The sequence below is a fragment of the Nesoenas mayeri genome (genome assembly GCF_963082525.1).
Source record: "Nesoenas mayeri genome assembly, chromosome: 8".
NCBI classification, from domain to species: Eukaryota; Metazoa; Chordata; class Aves; order Columbiformes; family Columbidae; genus Nesoenas; species Nesoenas mayeri.
Window position 1 is genome coordinate 22,193,489 of NC_137554.1, and position 22,447 is coordinate 22,215,935.

Below are 22,447 nucleotides of genomic sequence, written 5' to 3' on the forward strand. Positions count from 1 at the left end.
AAACTAGTCACCAGTTTCACATCAACACAGTTGTAAACTAATTTCCAGTCCTCTTTTTTCAAATTCCTATGATAAAAAGAACAGGCTCTCATGTAGGTGTCTTTCTGATACCATACTGCCCATGATCTACTTTAATGCTGAGAGCTCCATCTAAATTTGAGAAAATTACTGCTTTCACATTTCAAGGCTTTACTATGTGCTGATAAGAAATCATAACAAAGACATTTTACCTGTACTACAGAAGAGTTAAGATATTCTGCACAAACTCCAAATGGCTGAACTAACGCAGAGATTGCCTGAAAGAAATACAGCAAGTATTTAGCTGCACACATAAGAGATCTTTTCAGAGCTACTGATCTATACTTTAAAAGTCAAATTAAGGTGAATAAGTGTCATTTATCTCATATAGTAATTTCCAGTCATTTGCTACAAATCACTTCTGGTGTGTAATTCCTTTATAACAATACATATCACAGAATCACAGAATCTTTATAAAGTAGCAAATATCAATAGTCCAAGAAAAGAAGTTGAATTCTCTCCAAATGGCATTTCACTGAAAGCAGATTGATTTTATACTGAAGGACAACATTTTAAATTATATTGTTTTCCCTTGGCCTCCTTGTTCTTTAAAGTTTGAAAGATTATGAAGCCTTCTGAATATAGGTTAGGAAGCTAAAACTAAACAAATAAGGCTTTGTCACCAAAACCAGTTTACAACTGGTGACCCAGTCAATTTTTAGACACAGGTCTTGAGAAGTTGCTTAGGATTAGACAGTGTGTGTCTTCCTAAGGATTTTTTTTTTTTCTTAAACCATGATCTCTGTAATACATGAGAGAAGTCAATTCACTTGCAGCTAAATGCAGCTACAGCTGAAGTAAACAGAAAACCAGGGACATACTTGTGAATTGACAGTGTGATTAGACTGACTGGTGTCTAACTGGAAGGCTGAATGTTAACCAGAAAGGTCCACAACCCCTTAATCTTTTCTGGGATGTCTCTAAAACTCTTCAGTCAGGATTCTCACACACAACCTCATTTGCCTTCCAGTCTGACAGCACTTCTCCAGGGCTCTGCAGAATGTTTCTCTGGCACTGGAGTAGAGCTAAGAGCGCTGTCAAAAGGGACATGTCTGGCTCTACATGAAGTGTGTAATGGAAAGGGAAAAGGCCTGGGACAGAAGATGAACTTACCCCAAGTTCAATATCTTCTGAATTGAGTTTGGACTGAATTGCTGAAAATCCACCCAGCTCTGCAAACTGAAAATAAATAATTAAATAATCAGTATGTTAGTGAACTACAGTATCTTTTAAATAAGTTATTACAAAAATTCCTGGGATGCCCACAAGTATCCTTTACCATAGAACATCACATTCAACATAAGCTTTGTGTTTTCATGGGAATTCAGGGGCAACACTGGGGAGTGGAATTATACCTAGTACCAGTTTAAACATGAAGCTAGAAACTCTGTTTTAGGTAAAAATGGATATAGAGAAGAAAGCTAGGCCACATATAGCAACAGCTGACTGGCCTAGCACGTTTGACTGGGAAACAGCACTTCAGCCTAAGCTGAGCTCTCGAATTTCCCCAGTCATAGCTGTCATGTTAGAGTGAAGGTGCTCAAGTGAGAAGGCAGCAACTCAACAACATTTATTTAGCAAGGCCCCTTCCCTACATGTAAGCGGGATGAAAATCTTAAACTATTTTTTTGTGGTTGTCACAAAAGTGAACAGTGGAAAAACAAGTCAAGGGGGTGAGGGGAAGAAGAATTAATCCCTGACGTCCAATGAATTCAAGTGACAAATAACAATTCTGCTTGGTTTACATTTACCTACCCTGTTTACCAGATCCACCAGCCACCCATGAGGTTCCTTGAACAATTAAAATATTAACAAATTAGTAGTTGCAACAATCAATGCTCAACATCTGTCTTCTGAAATAGAGATATGGACACATTCAACCCACTAACTCACACCCAAAACACATGAGCTACTATTTCAAAGAAAATAGCAACGTGTTTGTAACAGCTCCTTTCCAACGCACGTAGATAGAGCTCTGGGACATTCTCATTAGCATCAGCCTTTTTTGGACTCCCCTTGACATCACTGACCATGTGCTGTGAAAACACTATGCACCGTGGCTGCTGACTCATAATCAACTATATTTATAGCATGTTAGCAGCGTGGAACATCACTAACAAACCTTCTCCAAAGCAGCACACATAGAATTTTCTTTCTACGGCCACAAACTTGTTTCCTGAAGGAGAGACCAACAACACCAAGGTTTCTTTTTTAAACTCACCCACCTAGAACTACTGTGACAAGACAGTGCAAATCTCAAAAACTGTCTTCTCGTCAGCATGTCTGACTTGAAGATACCCTGTCCTTGGCTGTCAGAAAAGCACAAATTCTCTGCTAAACTGTACACTTTGAATTGTCCTCATCAGTTCACATTCAACAGCCAAGCAGATGTCAGTCCTTGGATGCAACAGATCCACCCCTCTAACTGTTGTGATACTCTGAACATTGAAAGTACATTGATTTCTAAATCCAGCTGCTAACAGAGAACTGGGATAATTTGAAAGGACCAATTCATTTATACAGTAAAGATCTATTTTCTGTAATTCTTGGTGACACATTTAAGCTTTTTGTGTTATAAATACTTACTAATCAAACAACTTTTTCTGAAACAAAGACATCTACCCTAAAAACAGATTTTAGGGCATGCTTACCTTCTGAAAAGTGGATATGGGTGAGACAGCATGCATGTTCCCCTCCCCGAAGACTTCTGCCCAGTTTCTCTGGCATACCTTCATTCGATTCTTGAAATGATACTCATTGTCGGGGTTAAACGCCTTGAAAGAAAAGCCCATGGCAATGAACATCACAGCTTATGCCAGTCTCAAAACTGACTTTTTCAGTTGAGCATTCTCCTGGTTGACAGTTAAATATCCAGCAAAAAGTAAAGTTTAACAGAAGATCCCTGCTGCTGCCTCTCTGTTCTCACTGTATAAAGCATTCTCAAGCTTCCACTCTGTATAGACAATATCCACTACCCCTGTGAGCCAGTTATCTGTATAAAGGGGAGATGAACTCAAAGTACTAGTGTTAAAAACTAAACAGTGAAGTGACAGCAGATGTGATTTTATTTTTTTTTTTCTTGAGAGCACTAGTTTTCAGCAGTTTTGAAAAGCACTCAGTCCTCTAAGAGTTGCATACTGGATGTTAAAAATCTGCAGCAAGCAATGGCTGCAGATTGCAAACCAATATAGTACAACTTAAACACAGTTAGAAGAAGCAGCAGCAACATAAATATAAAATACCAAATACCCAAAGATTAGAAACCCCATCAAAGAGTCACATACCATTGTAAGTACACCAAGCAGGCCCACAGGAATAGGATCTTGTTTTACTCTTTCTGCAACCAGGTCCACTAGCAGCATAAGCATGTTGTATATTCCTTCATGGATTTCAGTTCCCCATTTGTGAACAGCACTGGATGTCAACAGCTAAAACAAACAAACAAAAGGTGATTTTTTAACATTTGAGCACAAACACCAAAAAGGAGAAATCTATCAACCCTTGAGACTGTTTTCAGAGCAGATGTTTCCTTAGAGTGTACTAAATGCTGTCTGGTGTGTTTTTCAGATACTCTTCCTGCACTAATGGCTTAAGTGTTAATTAAATTTGTAATTTAATTGAAGGACACCTTAAATCACAGTTTATGACAGAAAATACAATGTCGCAAAGCAAACTGCTTTCCATTTCCACACACTAGTAAAGATTGTATTTCTTGCAAACAACAACTAATAGGCAAATAACTTTTTGGAGATTGATGACACAACTACTTCAGGGAGACGTGCCACAAAGCTGCACTGATTCAGCTGTAATAACCATTTACCAATTCACACTTTTTGAACAATTTCTATTGGAAAACAAAGAACATGTACCATGAAGAGAGAGGTATTTAATGCTGCTTTCCCACCTACTGAAACATGTTCTTCAAATCTGGTCTAATGTGGTTGTTTATGAAGGACATGAACATCCATCTGCAAATTTCTGCTGTGTCTGAACGGGAGCAGTTAAAAAACTTAATACTTCAAATAAAATTACCTTTTCTGCCATTTGAAGAAACAAGAGAGTTTCTTGCAAATATTTCAGCATATTCTTAACCGAGATTTTTACAGATTATCCTTCTGGAGGTGCAATCTATACTGTTTATTTAATATGCAAAAAATACCAAGTGACTTAAAAGTGTTACATGTAAAGCTATTACTGTAATAGAAATTGAAGGGAAAAAAATCATTTGGCTGTCTTCCTTAAACATACTTATATTCTCAGTATTTTAAGAAGAATTTAGCAACCCTCTAAAGAAGGAACAGAAAAAAATAGAGTTAAAGGAAATCTGATTTGAACTTGCCATTAATGTCTGTATCCAAAGGTCTTTAAGCCTGTCTTTAGACTCCACTAATTAATATAGAGCTCCTCATTTAAGAAGGAAAAAAAAGGGGAAAAAAAAAAAAGAAAGCAAGCAAGCAAGAAAGAAAAAAGTGCTCTGTACCAGAACTGGCCAGAGCTGCAGAACTGGGACTTTGTATGATTTTTAATGTAAGTTTATATATGATTTTTATCTGGGAAAATAACCCGAGTGTGATTTTAATCTAAGAACATACTCACTAGTTATCATAGTTTCTGAAGTCTGGATAAGACACTGCTTCTACCATGAACAACGCAAAGAAACATTGAATTGGTCCACTGTAGCTACTTACCTTTTTAAATGCTTCAGGCATACATCTGTCCATAAACCTCTTGCAATTCTCATCAGAATCAGAAAGACCTTTGCAGAAAGGAGAGTGCTTTTTAAAAGTGTTTTAAAAACCCCAACTCTTTTAAGACTACTGCACAGAGCTCGCTGCAGGTTTTTTGGAACACTGACCAAAACCAGCAGTAATAAATGTGCTACTGTTCATTCATAACCAGCATGCTTGTTCAGCCACAAAAAAGTGTGAGTCAAGAGAACTTGCCTTTTAGAAATAAGAAGTTTCCCCATGTTCTTTTACAACTTCTTCAAGCATATTAGTACCGTAAGTATTTCTCTCTTCAAAGCTTCTAACTTAGATACTAACTTCAGATCATTTCTGATGCTTCACAGCCTCCACCCAAAAACAAATTAAGCACACCCTTTGAATACAGGTTAGAAATAAAGAAGTAAACCAGAACCACCTAATAACTTCCATTCTTCCAACAGATTATAGAATGTCCTGAGTTGGAAGGGACCCACAAGGATCATCGAGTCCAACTCCTGTCCCTGCACAGGACAACTCCACAGTTTACTCTATGTGTATCAATACTGAATACAGAAAAGTCAAATTCAGCATCTAGTGCAGTATAAGCACTTCAGCAGGGAAAAACAAACAGTTATATAAGTGTGGTACAGCACAGATTTAGACAACAGCTTGTTTTTATGAACTGAAAATAACCAGCACAATGAAAAAAAAGGCGTCAGTAATTCAGCTCTGAAAACCAGTAATTCCTATGATCTTTAGAAAATAAAGAAACGTGCTCCATTTTTTAAAAAAGCTTAAGTAAACAAATTGCTTTAGAGAAAAAAAAAAAATATTCCAACATTCTTTTTAGAGAATTGGATAGAACAGTTCACAGAGATGTGATCATTCTGCAGGGTGCCAAGTAAACAACTGCAAGATTCATAGGAAAGACATGACTCCCCATATTACCCATGAAAACCTTTGAACAGGTAAACTTCGTATGTGCATAAAAAGAACTTACCCAGTCTTGCCAAGTAGGTGGATGCAATTAGGCACTTGCCTAGAGACTCTTCCCGCTTATAGGGTATGGACCAGTGATCTGTTAGAACTCTGCTCTCCAGTTCGTACAAGTTAGTTGTTGGAAACTCAATACCTTCACCAGAGCAATTCCCATTTTCATCATTTTTCTGTGAATAAAAAGGAAGTTCAAGTGAAACAATTTTTCTCTCCTAGACACTTTGAAGGCTTCAGAAAAAGTGACTGTGCTCATGACAAACGTATTAAATTCTCAGCAACCCTGAGGCTGCTAGTGTGTTTCAAAGCAGAACTTAATATTTCAAGTTGAATTGAAGGGATTATATACTTTTATGTATTTCATGTAGGTGATAACTACTATGTTTACATAACTAATTGCCTATTTAAGTGGCAAATCTTGTTCCTTAGCATATCAGATTCTACAGCCAAGTGGTAAGTATTTCCAGTCCCTGTGAGACTGTAGAGTACAAACCTTGATCCTCATAGATCTGCATATTAATCCTCTGCTCAGCAACTGCTGTAGAATATGGAAGAGTTTATCCTAAGGGAAGCCAATTTCATCACCCTCTCACCCCATCACATTAAGAAACATAAGACACTAATGCAGTACATCAGGATTCTTTTTTAATAGCTAATTATCTAAAGACAAATTTACATCTCAAATATAGTTGTCCAACCAGGAAACTACAATTGTCCTTTTCCTGAAGTTAAAGTGAATTACTGGAAAATGTTCTGGAAGGCAAATACGGAAAAAGCAAGCAGATGCCTGCGGCAAAGCTTCACGGGTTTCCTTGCTAGTGCCACTAAACAGCAGCTATTTCTGCATACAGGCAGAACTCAGAATTAGCCCCACGTTCTCTGCTAAGTGCCATACAAGGTAACTGTCTCAGGAGCGCCAAACAAACAAGTGGACAAGTTATTCATTTATTTTTGTTTATTTTTTAACCTCACATACTACTTGATGTGTCAAAGAGCTCACAGGGACTAACTTTCCCTGCCTTGACAAGGGCAGACAAGCCAAGGAGGAGAAAGGCCAGAATGTCTGGATCAGGCCCGGCAGCAACCAGGAGCAACTGTCAGAGATGGAGGAAAACATGAGTGCGGTGATGGTAACAAGATCCCCTGAGAGACAAGCCAGGGACGTGTAGAGAAAGGACAAACAGAAAACACGATTCAGAGTTTAAAAAACAGTGCCAGGGAACTGAACAGAACAAATAGAGAGGAATAAACCAGAAAAAGAACCGAACTGGGGAGGACATGGATACAAAGAATGAAATCTATGGATGCGGGTGAGTGTGCTTCCAGCTTTCTGTATGCACTTGCTATTATTAAGAAACAAATGTGCCACATTCACTTTCACAATGATTCAAGAATATGAAGCCAGGGAAACAGCAATGGTACAGAGCTGACCCTTTAAAGTTCACTGGTGCAGGTGATGGTAGCAAACAGTGCTGGACTTACTGACAGGTTCTAGGGAGCAGCAGTGAAGTTTATAGGAATGGAACACAGAACAGCACTCAAAAAAAACCTCCAAACATGTCAGCGTTTGGGAAGTAAGGTGCCACCTTCCCCCAACCCACTACTGAACGTTTAGTCCTAAGTTTGTCATGATGGAAAATTGTGCTTTAACAGACCTGAATATCAGCTTCTGAAAGTGCAGTCAGCTGACCCAGTACTGTGCATGAAGTTTAATGTAATTCACATCTACCAAATTATGCCCCATTTAAAGAATTCATGTTTTGGAGAAAAGATGTTTGAAGGTCTAAATGAAAAGACACCAAAAGCATTTAAAAGCAAAAGTTTTCTGGGAAATATGCTGTTGTATTAGCAACAGTTAAGTTTACAGCTTTTCTAAAGGACACCCATCCAGAACACAAATCCATTTCCTGTAGAAAATAAAGGTGCAGTTACAAAGAAAACCCTTAAAGTAACAGTGTGGGATACAACGATTAGTCTAATAAAGGTAGACTGAGTACAATATAAACTTTTAATTGCTAGGTCCAACATTTCAGCTCAGCCTAGACTTGTAGCAAAGGAAAGCAACACTTCAACAAAAGATTACACTAACTGAGCTACGGTTGCTGCATTCCCTGGAGGAACGTGTCCACGTCAAATAAAAATATCCATTGCTAACACTAGTTCCAGAGGTGCAGCCTAATAGTGCTGCAGATCTCCAGCTCTTGCTGACAAACTCCATCTGTTGTTCTGCTTCCCCATCTGCCTCTAAGCCACATTGCACTTTCCTTACTTCTTTCCACAGGTCTGTAATATTATGGAAATTCATAAGGAAAGAGTGAAAAAACATGTGTTCACTGTACAATCAGCTGCCACAAATAAGGGCATTATCATAAATTGTGCTAAGGATATGTCTGGCCTATTGCTGCATTGAGTCTAGCAAAAACGTAGCGAAAAAGTTTTTTTATTTTTTATTTTAAACACAAGATATAACAACAGGTATGATACTGGGAATATTGCCCTAATAACAAAGGGAACTATTTGCACTGAAGGAGCACATCTTGGGCATATTCCACTAATTAGAGACAAGTCTTCTTCCTTGTTGTTGTCTTCTTCCTTCCTTCTCCCTTTTCTGCTACTAAAACCCTGTCTGGAAAGTATAAAGTTATTAATTTTAGAACATACCATATACAAGTAGCTTCACAGCTACTGTGAAATCTGCAATAGGCTGAAATAAATGCCCAGGCAGTTCAAAACTCAAATTCCCCTTCAAATAATCCATAAATTTAACACGCTGTATTTTTGGAGATTACTACTATGTTTAGTTTCTATTAGCACAGACCAAGTTGTTTCTTACAATGTACCTAGTACGAGTAACAGTCTCTTCAAAGGCTCATTGCTGCTCTTTCAAAATCAGTGTCCTTCTCTACAAAAAACCCCCAAACTGTTCACCATCCACCTTTTACATCAATTTGTGTACTGCTCTTCAAAGTGAGGGGTTTATCAACAGCAGCTGTGGTCACACAGTGCAACTTCAGCTCAGCTTCTGCACTATGTTATGCTGCTTGCTAATTAACACAGGCTGAAGATCTTACTCTGTTGACGTCCACAACTGCAACACATTGCAGCTCAGAACAGGCAGCCACAATTAACACTTTATATCATAACTAAGGATACAGGAATTGTCACAGCAGACACTAATGTGGGTCCACAGCTGAAATAAAAGCTTTTAAACAAAGAGTGTGCTATACATGATAATAAATAGTACACAAGGCCATGTCAGCCTCCCATAAAGTGTTTTTTTTTGGGGAATTACATTTTTAAAAAATATATAGAAAGTCCCTCCTCTCAAACAGATGACTTAAGAATGGCATCTACCAGCTGATGATGACCTAAATCAGGACTAAACAATTGTGGCTGAACAGACTTATACTGGACTGGCACCTGACATGTTAAGGATTTGTAGGGATATTTTCCAACAACAGAGTAATAAAAAGTAAAGAAACTACTCCTTGCCGTCAAGAATTCATCCAAAGATAAGCTGTTTAAAAGTTTGCAAAAAAACTATCTGTTTTCTGAGATAGGAAATCACAGTGCACATCGCACATCCTGTGACTGTTCTCCCTTCTGCAGCCGGAATCTTGAGACCAAAAAACATTTGCTGGCAAACATTTTTTATGCCTTCTGATCCACCTCTTATTACACAAAAGCCCTGAGGATCCCTCCATTCTAACAGCACTACTTGACTCTTCTGGGTTATCTTCAAGGTGTGCAAACGCAGTGATATCAAAACATACACACACGGGCCCCCAAGAGAAATATCCTCATGTGAACAGTCTCAAGTACTGATTCAAGATTCTCACTCTGGGGACCTGGCACCTCCCAGAGTTGTTTGCAAGGCTGAATAAACAAAAATTGTTATGTATCTGATTAATAAAGCATTGCATAAGTCTGTAGGATAAAACCTTCCATGGAGAGTAACACAGAACAAAGATCAGCCTTCCTACAAGAAGTGAAATATAAATTAATTGCTGAAAGGTCACAGTTCAAAGCTGCAAAATGTATTCCTGCAATACTCAGCTAATTAACTCACACAACACTGTTTAAGTAAAGCTGACATTTACCATACCAGTCACTTTCCATAAAACAATAAGTTTAAGAGAGTGTTTTGATGCTAATTGGCAGTCTTAGTAATGAAATTACAGTCATATTATAATTTAAATTAGTTAATTTGATTTTGATACAAGGTTACCAGCAGAATTTATTATCACCAGAGCTAAGTCACATTATGTGCTTGAGAATCTAGTGCAACTTATGAAGCAGAACCCTAAGGTGATGTTTCTTTCAACAAGCAACAGAATCAGACTTTCTAAGACACCAACAGATCAAGAAGTTCTCTTCACCCTCATGCCTCTACAGTAAGTGATTTTCATAAAATTACCATCATTTTGTAGGTAAGAAAACAGATTTTTGATGCTTCACTGTTTTGTTAAAAAAACCCAAACAAAACATGCTTTGTTGCTACATACCTACAAACAGGATCAAATTTAATTGCTCTGAAAAGCAGTAATGAAAAACATAACTAAAGCCAGAATGGGAAGCCAAAAATTCTAGGTGCACCATTCAGTTTTTGTCACGGACATACTAAATAATAAGGCGGAAATCAATTTTTCAGCGCTTCAGCTTCCCCAGCTGTGAAGTGCCAGCAGTGACACTGCCCTGTGCCGCAGCGCTGCTGCACCAGCCCAAGTGTCTGCAAGGACTGCAAGGTGCTCAGGTGGAGGTAAGAGAAACACATCGAATACCCACAAAAACAGAGCATTTTGCTGCTCTCTGATCTATTATGTCCATCAGTCTGCGGGAGAAGCTATGAATCCTAAAGTCATGACTTGACAGTCCCTCTACCTGACACACTATTGATTAAATTAGCTTTTACTTTCAAGCTGGGATGTCAATTCTTTTTTCTTTTAATTAACTCCTAAAAGTAGGATATTCTGTTACCTAGAACCAAATCACAGGGGTAAGAATTGAAAGGCTTTCAAGTAAATCAAAGCTACTACTTTGTACTTACACTTGAACACACTAAGCATGAGGTATTGAATGTTTAAAAAGAGTTACATGTTCATATCTGTATTCTTCTTCGAACTCACACGAAGAGGCAGATGTGGGAACAAAATTGAAGAGTATTTCCCAGCTGCCTGTTCTTGCTAGCAGATGAAGCTCCTTCAACTCACACTGCTAAGAGCAAGCTGGGTAACCTTTTAAGAATATGACAATATTATTAACCCTCAGAAAAATGGTGTCGTATATGGAATTTCCACGTTATGTTTCATATTTGGCAATAAGAAAACCCACTGAGATTTTTTCTAAATGCTTTACTGGTGAGTAACTATTTATTTGCAAAGTATAGTAAATTTTTTTAACTGTTTTAAGTCCTAAAAAGATACAGCATCTTGCTCTTCCATTTTCATCCACAGGAAAATATCTGTGGGCAAAACTTCTGAGTACAGCAACAGATGTGAATGCTTTTTGGTATTTATGTTCTGCTAAGATAAAGTAAGACTGTTGGGGAGATATATGCATGTTTTATTCTTTTTGCATCAAAATTAAACTCTTTAGTCCAAACTTTTACTATGCAGTCTTTTCATAAGAAAAAAGCTAGTATTTCATCATGTAAATATAAAGGAATGAAACCAGTCTATCACTAAAGGAAAATAAATCCTGTGTTACAGACTATACCTAAGTGAAGCTGATTTAGACTCTCACCTCGCCATAAAGATGTCCTAAGAAAATTCTGATTTATTTAGTGAATGTCCTCAAAGAACGTTTTGGACACTGACCTTAACTGAGAGTCATACAAGTGCATTAGCAAGAACGTATGGTTAAATTAAACCTTTCTTAGTAGTTGTAAGGGATTATAACAAATCAACCAAAAAAGCCCATGGCTTCCCCTCTTTCCCCATTTCTCACAAGTGAGAACTGTATAAGACTGGGAATAAAGACACAATATACATTTAAAAAACAGAAATAAAAATAAATTCAGCAAAGCTAAAATTTAACTAGAATCTTCTAGAAATATTGCTCGTACAGGTCTCCCTGATTTCCAGGGTGACAGTGCGATATTACCAAGCAATATTCCCCAATGTACTTGCCTAGTTGTTGAGATGTAAACACAGTACTAAGCATTACAGCAAAACAAAATAATTGAGGCCCTGCAAAAATAATTTGAATTAGAAGATCTATTTAACTTTTTAAAAAAGGAGTATCTTCGCCCTTTCATACTACTCTTACCATAGTATTCAGTGGAACACGAGGCAGACAGATTAGTTACAACCACTTTTGGCAATGTATTTTGAAGTTTGATAACTAGCTGTAGGCAAGGGAGAGGCCATGGAAAGCACCCTGAGGAATGCCATTCATAAGGAAATAAGGAAAACATGCTTATCTTGCATGTGTTTTCAGTATTGCTGGTGGATATATTTAAAAAACTTACTCCACTAACGTAACTACAAACAGCCAGACTGAGTTGTTACCATTATTCCTCCCAGCCCTTGAGTTTTCATAAGCACTCCTCCCCCCCACTCCACGCTTATTTCCAAGTAACTCAAAATAACTTTGTGTGGAATCAGATAAACATTGTGCTTTAATGTGATAAAACAATGAATCACAAATGCTTAGCATTTCAGTACTTAAAATCAAGTAAATGCTTTTACCTTCCTTTGCCAAAACACCAGGCATTCATAGAGAAGTGCTGCAGAAACACTAGAGAAAGTATTTATTATAACATTTTATGGGTCAAAGGTCAGGCTCTGGAAAGTAGGATAAATTCACTCATCTACACTTCTGTTCTATGGCTGCATGCTGGTGTGGAGTGACACAGAGACTAGAAGTGACAAAGCAGCTGACAAAGTTCAAGTTATACTATGTATCACTACAAAATCGTGATTAACTAATATGAAAAAAAAAAAAAACCAGAAACTTTAAATACCTCTTGAGAGGTATCAGAACAAGGGAAGCCAGAACTCCTGGTAAGTAGTGAGCAGGAAGCTCAAGCACCAAGAACATTGAGCACACTGGCTTTTTAAAGTTCATTTTAATTTGGCTCATGAGGCATCACTGAAACATACATACCAAGGACTATTCCTATGGCAGTACAAATACACAGTTTTTTTTAAATAAGAGCTTACAAATGAAACAGGGACCTCCTTTCCATCTTTGCCCTTCTCATACAAAGAGCTACTGTTCCTTAATCCAAAAGCAATCCAAATGATTTGTTGGAATTAACTACTAACACTGGCTAATTTGTTTTTATTCTCATTCTTCCTTGGTATTTTACTTCCTCATTAAACAGCTGCCACAGAATAGCACTGTAAACTGGGAAGATGACCAGAAAATGCCTCCAGAGAACATTCTATCAAAGCCGCTTCCTGCCCAGCTGAGAAGCTGCTTGTGCAGAACCATCTCCTGCCTCCATCAACCCTGCGGGCATCACCTTTGCTGATGAACCCCTAATTACAAAGCGCTAGTCGCAATCCAAGGATTAGTCTGACAATCACATTACATGATAATGAGTTTATAAATTATTCAAAACAAAGCTTACACTTAAAATTAACCCACTGCACCTGTCAGTATCAACCCTGTTTTCCCCAACTTCATGTAGCATCTCTAATTGTCTGCATTATATCAAGAATGAAAATTAGGGTATTTTTGTTCAAAGTCCAAGAAAGCACTAACATAACCAGAACCTAAATAAGGGTTCTACACCAGGGCCACTGATTTTTGAAAACAGTGATGCCAAAAAACAGAGGCACTAAAATACTAATTCCACTTGACATTCTGATGGCATCCAGCCAGGGACTCGATGCCAGAATCCACCACAGAGCTTTATTTGATTGCTTAATTGTTTTACAAGGCCAATTCCTAGACAAGCCACACTGTAAAACTTCCATGTGAGAATGCCAGAAAGATTCACTTTTGCAAAGCTCCACACTACTTACAAAACAGGAGACTGACTTTAAATTTATAAAATTGTAGTGTGAAATTCTTCTAATTTGCTCAAAGGCTAAATACTTTTTTGTTCTTTAAATAAATACAGCTCCTTCCATTCAAGGATCAAAGAACCTCACAAACGTTACATCCGTGGTACTACTACTAAGGCACACACCATTATCCCCATTTTACACACGCAAAGCTAAATCCAAAGCGAAATTACACCTGCATTGTGACACAGCACTTCTGTGGCAGAATTGCTGTGGGTATTGAGCTCTGATAATGAGGAGAGAGAGGGCTGTGAACACCACAGCTCTGCAGCATGACTAGCGAGAATGTTCCTGGCACTGCTACTCACTACAGTTGCTGGCCTGTTTCTTGCACAAAACCCTCTTCTCTCTAAATTAAATAGCACCTCTAAAAGCAATCTTGGACAAGTTTTATTATAAATCTTATCTAGTAAAATCTGGTGCATACGAGCTTTTGATCCAGTTCAACCAAAAAAAAAAAAAAAAAAAGAAAAAACAAACCAAAGCACACACACATCTTTGAGCACATGCTAAATGAGACAGAATAGCTAGAAGGTAATATAATCTGTTAATAACAATTTACTCCAAAGGTCATAGTAATGACTCTCAGAAGCTGTTTAAAAACCAACCGAGACTACTTGAGTAAAGGTTATACAAACTATTGTTATATTTTCAACATTTTTAGTGTAAGTGGGTTCCTACCCCCAACTGCAATCTGAGGTTCTCTGGTCATAATCCCCACATTCATTTTGACTTGCTCTTCTCTATCCCTTGCCCCCCAACTCAGGAAAGTCACCACTTGTGTCACTCTCAGCAATTCATGGACACAGTGACAGACATTGTCATCATACCAATTTATAGTCTTAAATTATATGGATTTACCAGCACTTCATAAAACAGTTTATCTGTCAGTCAAATGAAAGGAGGAGCACACCGTCCTTTCACCCTTCCCCATCAGCAAAGAATCACACTGTAAAAATCTGTATGTTGCCTAAGGAATAAATGCAGAAATCCCAAATTCTTGCCAAAGTGTACTTACGAGATTCACTTCATCAATACACATAAACATAGAAGATATGTCAGGCAAAGTTACCTCTTGTAAAAACAGGTGATCTCAGCCTATCAAAGTGGTTTGGTACTATACAAGGCAAAACTTCAAACCAACTGTAAGCCCAAAATTGAACTTCCTGATATTTCAGAAGACTACACAAACCAATGCGAAGCCACCTTTGTATTTCCAAATTTGCCTGGCCCTTTTTCTTCTAATAAGTTAAGCATGGTCACTCTAACAGTGTCAACTCCAGAGGCACACCACAGCTATTAACGTAAAACTGAATCAACTGTACAATCTTTGGAAGACATTAACCTGCTGAAACTGAAGCGTCAGCCTTCATTAAAATGAATTTATATAGGTCTTCATCTCAAGTCTCACATATAAAGCATACAGTATGTGTCAGGCCAGCTCAGAGCAGCTGTCTAGCTTCTGGGTCAGTTTTTCCAAAGTCAAGCTTCTGTAACGCTTCCAGACACCTCTGAAGACCAGCAGGCTGGATCACGCAGAGAGGATTCACACTGGTTTTACGCTTATTGAAATAAAAAAGTGGTTTTACTAGTATGATACGTATCTGGTTGGTGTGCTGTTCTCAAATAAAACAGACAGGCCTTTCTTTGATCAACCTGCTTAATGAACACAACAGATCCTAACATTATGTAATAGAAACCAAATAAGCATATGCAAACATAATGGATTCATTACTGATTAGGGAAAATGTAGTGTTTAACCATTCATAAATCTATTCTTATATGCATGGTAAACTCTACTGAGTCAAAAAAAAAAGAATGTAAATAGAAAGTACAGTCCTGTTACACACAGGTCTTGGAGAATCACTACAGCTTTCTTATTTTTTAAATAAAAAATGAATCTAATCCTAACTTTTGCTCATGGAAAAGACTCCTAGATTGGAAATTCTTATTTAGGAGAGCAGTTCTACTAGTTGTGCTAATTTGATTTATATGTTCACAGACATTGCTGATAAATCACACCAAAAATCTAGCACACCACTACCTCCCCACTAAATAAAAGTTAAAACTACTATGATGATAAGAAGGAGGAACATACGCTCTAAGGGCTGGCAGAAAGAAAGATGATACTGTGAAGAAGATAAACAGAAATAACATCTGAATTACCACAAGACAGTATGGGGTACAATATGTTCCAACATAATGTATATGACTACAATGAATACTATAGCTATTTGTGTGATAGCTTTCTGTACTGCTTCCTATGCCATAAGCTTGTGCTGAATGGAAAGCTACTTGCTGATTAACCACCTAAATAATAGCTGTAGTTTACTAAATGTGGTTCTAGATTACATTGAAGAATAGAGAAAACAACAACTGATCATATTTAATTTTCCTTCTCTTTATAAAATATATGTCAAAAGCTGCTAGGTTGTACTGCAATATTAGACAAATAAGCCCAGGCAACAATCCCAAGTCTTAAGATTTTTACAGCTATATAACTCTTACATTACAAAAATATTGTTTTGCATACACATGCAAGAGTTGACTGATGCTCCTGTAAAAATGGATCCAATTACTAAACTGAGGCCCAAATTTGTACAAAGTTTCATGTACCAAGATACTTCTGAAATGCCTGTTTTGTGGATTTGCAGTCATTTACCTATATTGAAATGTTTTGTTTTCCCTCCTGTGGATTAACAAGAATATAAGTCAAAGCAAACAAGAACAAGAGTGACAAAGGAAACTATAATGTGTAAGTTTGATCAGACATACAAGCTGAAATAACAAGGGAAAAAAAGCCCTCTTAGTCAGGGTTGTCAAAGTGTCACTTGTAATAGGAACAGGAGAGGGAAAAAGAAGTGCTTCTTTCAAGTTTACACTGACAGTTTCTCTCAAAATGTCACACTGACAACCCAGACTGTCCCAACCATAACTGTATCTGATAGGAAAATCCACCCTCTTGCTGGCTAGAGATCTGAATTCACTCCCAAGCCTTCAAAGCAAGGGTCTGAAGCAATAGGGAACTGTTTTCTATCAGTGAAGTTAAACAGTGACTCCTCTTCTGCACAGCACACATGCCATCCCACAGATCACCTTACTCCACAAGCATATATCATCATCTTATATGAGCAGAGGACCTAACCCAATTTACTCAGTTAACAGAATCACATATCTTTATCCTCCAAGACTGAACTTCAACAGACCGAGTCTATGGATAGGGATGATCTGTGCAAGTGCAGTCATGTACAAGAAGGTATGTGCATGTATTCTTAATATATATAAATATTTACAGATATATACACAGAAAGATACCACTTCTGGTGCAGGAAATCCTCAGGACACTGTTCACTGAAGCCTGGGAGGGTGTGTGAGTTTCCCTGGTTTTATTCATGTGCTTAGGAATCTGCTATTGGCCACTTCTTGAGACAAACCATGCAAGGTGGCCCTTCAGTACCACACAGCAGGGCTGTTCTTCTGTTCTCACCCCTTGAGTTCCAGGGTCTGGACACTATTAATTAGCTCTTTTCATATGAGCACTCTGAAAAGTTTTGGAAAAAAGACCTGGAGGAGGAGAAAGCTTTACAGGTAAGTGCTACTAGACTGTTCCAGGCCACAGGGAAAGTGCCATGAGTGTATCTGCTGGCTAAGGAGTTCAGAGTTCTGGAAGAGAGAATAAGGTATACAAGGAGGACGGAGAGGAACTAGGAAAGGTTGGCATTCTCTACTTCAGGTCCATTTTAGAATACAGCTGTAATGTAAGTAACAAGTTCAAATCTTTGTTTTGAAAATATCTGAACTCACTGCATTTCTATTCCTGAATTTATATTTAGCTTATCCAAATAAAATCGTATGCAAAGTAACACCCTTTCCTTCACATTGTGTGAATAGTTAAAAAAAAAATAGCCATTAGTCACTCGGCTTATGCAAGAAGGCACAAGAGGGGGTGCACACGAAATAATCCTACGGTAGTCACACATTCCTGGAATGCCGAGGAATAGCCTGGGTGCTCTTCACCTTGTAGCGATTGCAACCAGCAGCCACGGCGCGCACGACCCGGCAGCGAACGGGACCGAGCGGGCCAGGCGGGAGAAGCGCCCGGCCCGGGGGTGACGAGGCCGACCCCGCGGGGAGCCAGGGCTCCCCTGGGCCACCCTCCCGCCTGCCCGCCGGCACACCCGCAGCAGGGAGGCTCCCGGGGAGCTTCTCCTCGGCCGGCGCTGACAGGAGGCCGGGTCCCGGGGCAGCCCGCAGCTCACCTCGGTCTCCACCACTTCGTGGTAGGCGGGCGGCGGGTCGAAGCCGCCTCCGCCGCCGTCCCCGTCGCCGCCGCGGGGGCCCTGCCCGCCGGCGGGGGAGCCATGCCCGCCCGGCGGGCCCTGCCCGCTCTCCATGGGCTCGTAGCCGCCGTAGTGGAGGCCGGGCCGCTCGTTGGTTAGCAGCGCCACGGCCTCGTTGATGTCGTTCTTGGCCAGGCGCAGGGCCTTGCGGATGGCGGCCGCGTCCGAAAAGCCCATGCAGAGCAGCGTGGTCATGTGCTGCTCCTCCTCGCTCTCCATGGCCGCTCCGGGCCGGGCCGGGCCGGGCCGGGGGAGGGGAGGCGGCCGCGCACCGAGAGGCACCGGGCTCAGGCGCTGCCCGCCCCGCGCGCCGCCATGTTGACGGGAGCGCCTCTCCCCGCGGCCGCCCCCGCACCCCCTCCGCCCCGCCCTCAGCCCGGAAGCGGCGGCCGAAGCCCGGCTGGGGAAGCGCACGCCGGGCCCCGCGTCACGTGACGGGGGTGGTGCAGCCCGGGCGTGAATGGACTGGCAGGGGCGAAGGGGGGAGAGGAATGGGAGGGAGCGGCCGTCGCCATAGTAACGGGAGCAGGCGGGCGTGGCCGGCGGGAGTCACGTGAGGGGGAGAGGCGTTGCCAGGGCAACGGGACCCCAGCCGGAGGGGCGGGTTTGGCGGTGCTTCAGCGGCCGGGCAGGCCCCCTGCGGCGGAGCCCGCCTAGCGGGAACCGGGCTGCGTGCCCGGCCTCCTGCCCGCTGCTGGTAGTTCCTCCTTTAATTACGGCTCTTACTAGTGAATAAGTCCCGCAGGGGCACGGCCGGCGGGCCGGTGGCTGGGCTTTCACTGCGGAACACGAGCAGGCCCCGGGGCTGAGGGGAGGCCGGGCGAGGCGGGAAAGCGCTCGCGCACGCGGTGAGCGCCTGTGGGCGGGAGCGAGGGAGCCGCTCGGGGAGGCGGCGGGCAGCGTTCTCTGAGGTGGTGAGGGTCGGTTTTAAGGAGAAACGAAGCCCTGGCCCCTGCCACTTGTGGGCGGCAGTTGGACAGCGAGTCCTGGGGTGCAGGAGGTGAGTGATGGCGTTTGGGGCTTGCCCAGGGTAGGATACGGTCCCAGCGCACCCAGAGCTCTCTGTGACCACAGGCCAAGTGCTGCCCTCACTGCCAGCTGCCAGGGGATTGCTCTAGAGAAATGAGTTCTTCAAGTATGTAATACAGCAAACAGAAATGCACATCCATACAGGATGAAGTAGAGTGCAATCAGATAACGACAACAAAAAAATGCTGCCCAAAGCAGAAAGTAAGTTGTATGTGTTTCTTAAACACACTTAGTGAGCTCTGGTACTGCATGAAAGTCAGTAGATCTGGATCTCCTGGCAATCTCTCAGGCAAAATTTATCACTTTGTTTTAAACATGTATTTTCTATGTCCGGAGGAGGAAGGAGGAAACAGATGAAAGATTTGCCAAGATCAGTGCTGATATCTGTGTATATTCATTTGTCTTTGGAGGCTCATGTTTTATGGCAAAGTATTTTGTGTTCACAGTGGCTGATATCACTGAAAGCACTGGGGTTAGGAATCTAGAAGCAGCTGTTTGCAGTTTTAGATGTAAATCACATTCAGTGTAAAGGAAACGTTCAGGTGTATGGGACACTAACAATATTCAGGTGTCTAAACTACATGAATTTTCAGAGCTCAGTGTCTTGTCTCTCCTCCTGAGTTTGTTTGTAGAGGCAAACTGATGGATTGGTCTGTTAGATTGGCAAGGTTTTGGATTAATTTTTAGGTTGCAGTATGCCACCAGTGGCCTCATATTCCTTGTATACTAACCCAAAAGGTAATCATGACTCCTTTATCTTGCTTATTCATCTCTGTTGTTTTTTTTTTTTTTTCTGTAGTCTGACATTCAGTAGTGTGGAGGTACTGTGCATATGACTCTGAACTTCAGCTTCTGGATCTAAGGAGGGTCTTTCATTCACGCTGATCTCCAGTTATAAAAGGAACTGTTATAAAAGTAACGATTATGGCTCAAGCCTGGCAGGCTTCAGAAACATTCCAGCACTTCAAATACATTCAATTAATATGCTGAATATTGACTCACTGCTTACTCATGTGGCCAATACTTAAATTACACTTTCTCATTTTTGAATCATATTATAAATAACGGTTGAATCCTCACAGCCTGGTGAAGTCAGTTGGCATCATTTTCCCCTCCTAATGGAAGAAAAGTTTGTAGGAAAAAGTAATATCTTTTATTAGATGTCATTATTGCTTTCAGATTTATTTCAAGGAAGTGCTCCTGTAAATTTGTGCTGAGCTAACTAATGAAAACATACCAAAAGTAATGGAGGAACTGATTGTAATCCCAGGTGGCCAAGAAAGAAGAGAATGCTTTACAGTTAAATTACCTTTGCTCTGTAGTCCAGCTGTCCTGAAGGAAGTTTGAAGCGAATTTGAATTTACCAGTGTGTAAGGGTAACACTTGGACACAGCAGCTGAACATAAATGACAGTGAGGTGTGCTAGTGCTAAAATTAGTTTTTACACACTTCCCTGACAGCATCTCTCTTGAGACGACTTGAAGGACCAGATTGTACCTTCCAGCTTAGTGAAAGAATGGCTGCATCTTTTTCTAGAAGTTATTCAGCCTGGAAATCCCAAGTTGCAAATGTTTCTCATGCATTGTCACTTCAAGAAAAGTTGCAGAGAGAAGCACATCAGACTTGTCTAACTGAGAGCGAGAAAAGCAGCGAATGAATCTGATAGGGCACCAGGAGGTGCAAGGAGACAAGGCAAAGAAGTGGGGAGCAAATATCCTCAAGATCTGCCTTTGAATAATTTGGAGTTTGTGCCTGTGTATTTGCCAGTTCGATATGACACAAGTTTATTAGTTATTTGATCACGTTACTTTATGGAAGGCAGTTACTTTCTACAGAATGCATCATATGTGTGTGCTGAAGCATGTCTGGACATGAGGAACCCCTATGTTACAGAAAGAGACATTTTGGAACAGAAACAACTGTTTGGTAAGTGGTCATGCTGTGACATAGAACATGGCTTTTTGGGTTGACCATGGAGTTGTCAGGTAATCTAAAAATAGAGTTTGATGGAGAATTGCAATCACTTCTGCAGAGGTATTACAATAGAAGTGTCTGGTTAATTTGTGTTTTTTAACTGAAAATGCTTTTATGCATTTTTCAATATTTAACTGAAAATACTTTTATGCTTTTCTTCATAAGCCTGTTTTAAAGCAAATCCTGTGTTTACAGCTCATTTACTATTTGAACAAGCAAATGCAGCATTTTCCCTTAAAGAGAAACAGCCGTTTTGTTCTGGTGGAACGTACACATGCAGCCAAACTAAGACGTGACTCTGCCTTGTTGAACTTGAAGGTTTCCCTTGGTTACAGCTGTTGGGGAATTCCAACCAAAATCTCATATGTAATTGGAAAACATCCTTTGCTACCCTCATTTTGTTTGCCTCTTTGCTGTACCTTCGCAGCCACGACTGCTACATATATACTTACAGAGTTCGACAGAAGGGAATGTAAAGTTTATGTTGCCACCAAGTCTTTATTTTAACGTACATGTTTTACTCAGGATAAAAGAGCATCTTTCTCGTGTTTTATATTTTGGAATATATTACCAAGGGAAACTTAATACGAGCTAAAACTTACTGTTCATAAATCTTTTATAAATCATGACTAAATATGAGAAATCAGGACAAAATTTAATTACAGGGCTTCACCACTATATGGTACGTAATCACAGGAGTTGTATGAAAACTAGAGTTGCAGCAGCTGGAAGAAATTCCTTTGCAGTTGTTGCATGAATGAGGAGGGGTGTGAGTCTGTATGAAATCCAGCTCCTTCATTTGTAAGGGAAGAAAACTTTTTCTCACTGATTTTAAACATCTAATGTAGTCGAATCTCATGATGATAAGAAGAGGCTTCTGTCCTATGTGCCAGATGAACAGAAACACTCTCCACAGGCTGCAGGGCAAATTCTTTTTTTGTAGACTTGAATTAGGTTAACAGAAGGGGCACAAAAGCAAATTATATTGTCTTGCAAGAAAACTCATCACCCAATGGAGACAAGAAGGTAACTTGCTGGTGAGAAACATCTTGTCCCTGTACCCCTGAGCATACCAAGCACTGGCAAGAAAAACATGTTTACAAAGGTTTCCCTAAGTTTGTGGTGTGGATAGGCAAAGCACTTCTTGCTTTTTAGTGTAGCTGGCTGTTGAAGCAAAGGAACTTTTTACTGCCTTAAGAAAGGATATCTGAGATATCACAGAACCTGGGTTTTGTATAGCATTGCAAATAATTAATTTAGGTTTTCTGGAATTACTTTAGCTGTCCTTCCTTCCCTTTACTCCTTGTCCCAC

The 22,447-nt window shown here is 40.2% G+C and overlaps 1 protein-coding gene across 7 annotated transcripts in view; it reads right to left on the reverse strand.

The window, feature by feature from the left end:
* The window catches only part of USP24 (ubiquitin specific peptidase 24), a 64,126-nt gene extending 45,636 nt beyond the window's left edge, over nucleotides 1–18,490 (reverse strand). For all 7 annotated transcript variants that reach the window (XR_013922424.1, XR_013922425.1, XM_080348563.1 and 4 more), the window contains exons 1-8: nucleotides 18,052–18,490; nucleotides 5,785–5,950; nucleotides 4,767–4,834; nucleotides 3,363–3,506; nucleotides 2,730–2,852; nucleotides 1,834–1,869; nucleotides 1,192–1,257; nucleotides 231–296 (exon numbers count right to left, since the gene is read on the reverse strand). Coding sequence is in view for 5 of the 7 variants with exons in the window: in XM_080348563.1 (XP_080204689.1) it covers nucleotides 231–296; nucleotides 1,192–1,257; nucleotides 1,834–1,869; nucleotides 2,730–2,852; nucleotides 3,363–3,506; nucleotides 4,767–4,834; nucleotides 5,785–5,950; nucleotides 18,052–18,351 (969 nt within the window). In the remaining 2 variants the exon portion in view is untranslated. The remainder of the gene's footprint in view (nucleotides 1–230; nucleotides 297–1,191; nucleotides 1,258–1,833; nucleotides 1,870–2,729; nucleotides 2,853–3,362; nucleotides 3,507–4,766; nucleotides 4,835–5,784; nucleotides 5,951–18,051) is intronic.
* Nucleotides 18,491–22,447: the final 3,957 nt, after the last annotated feature.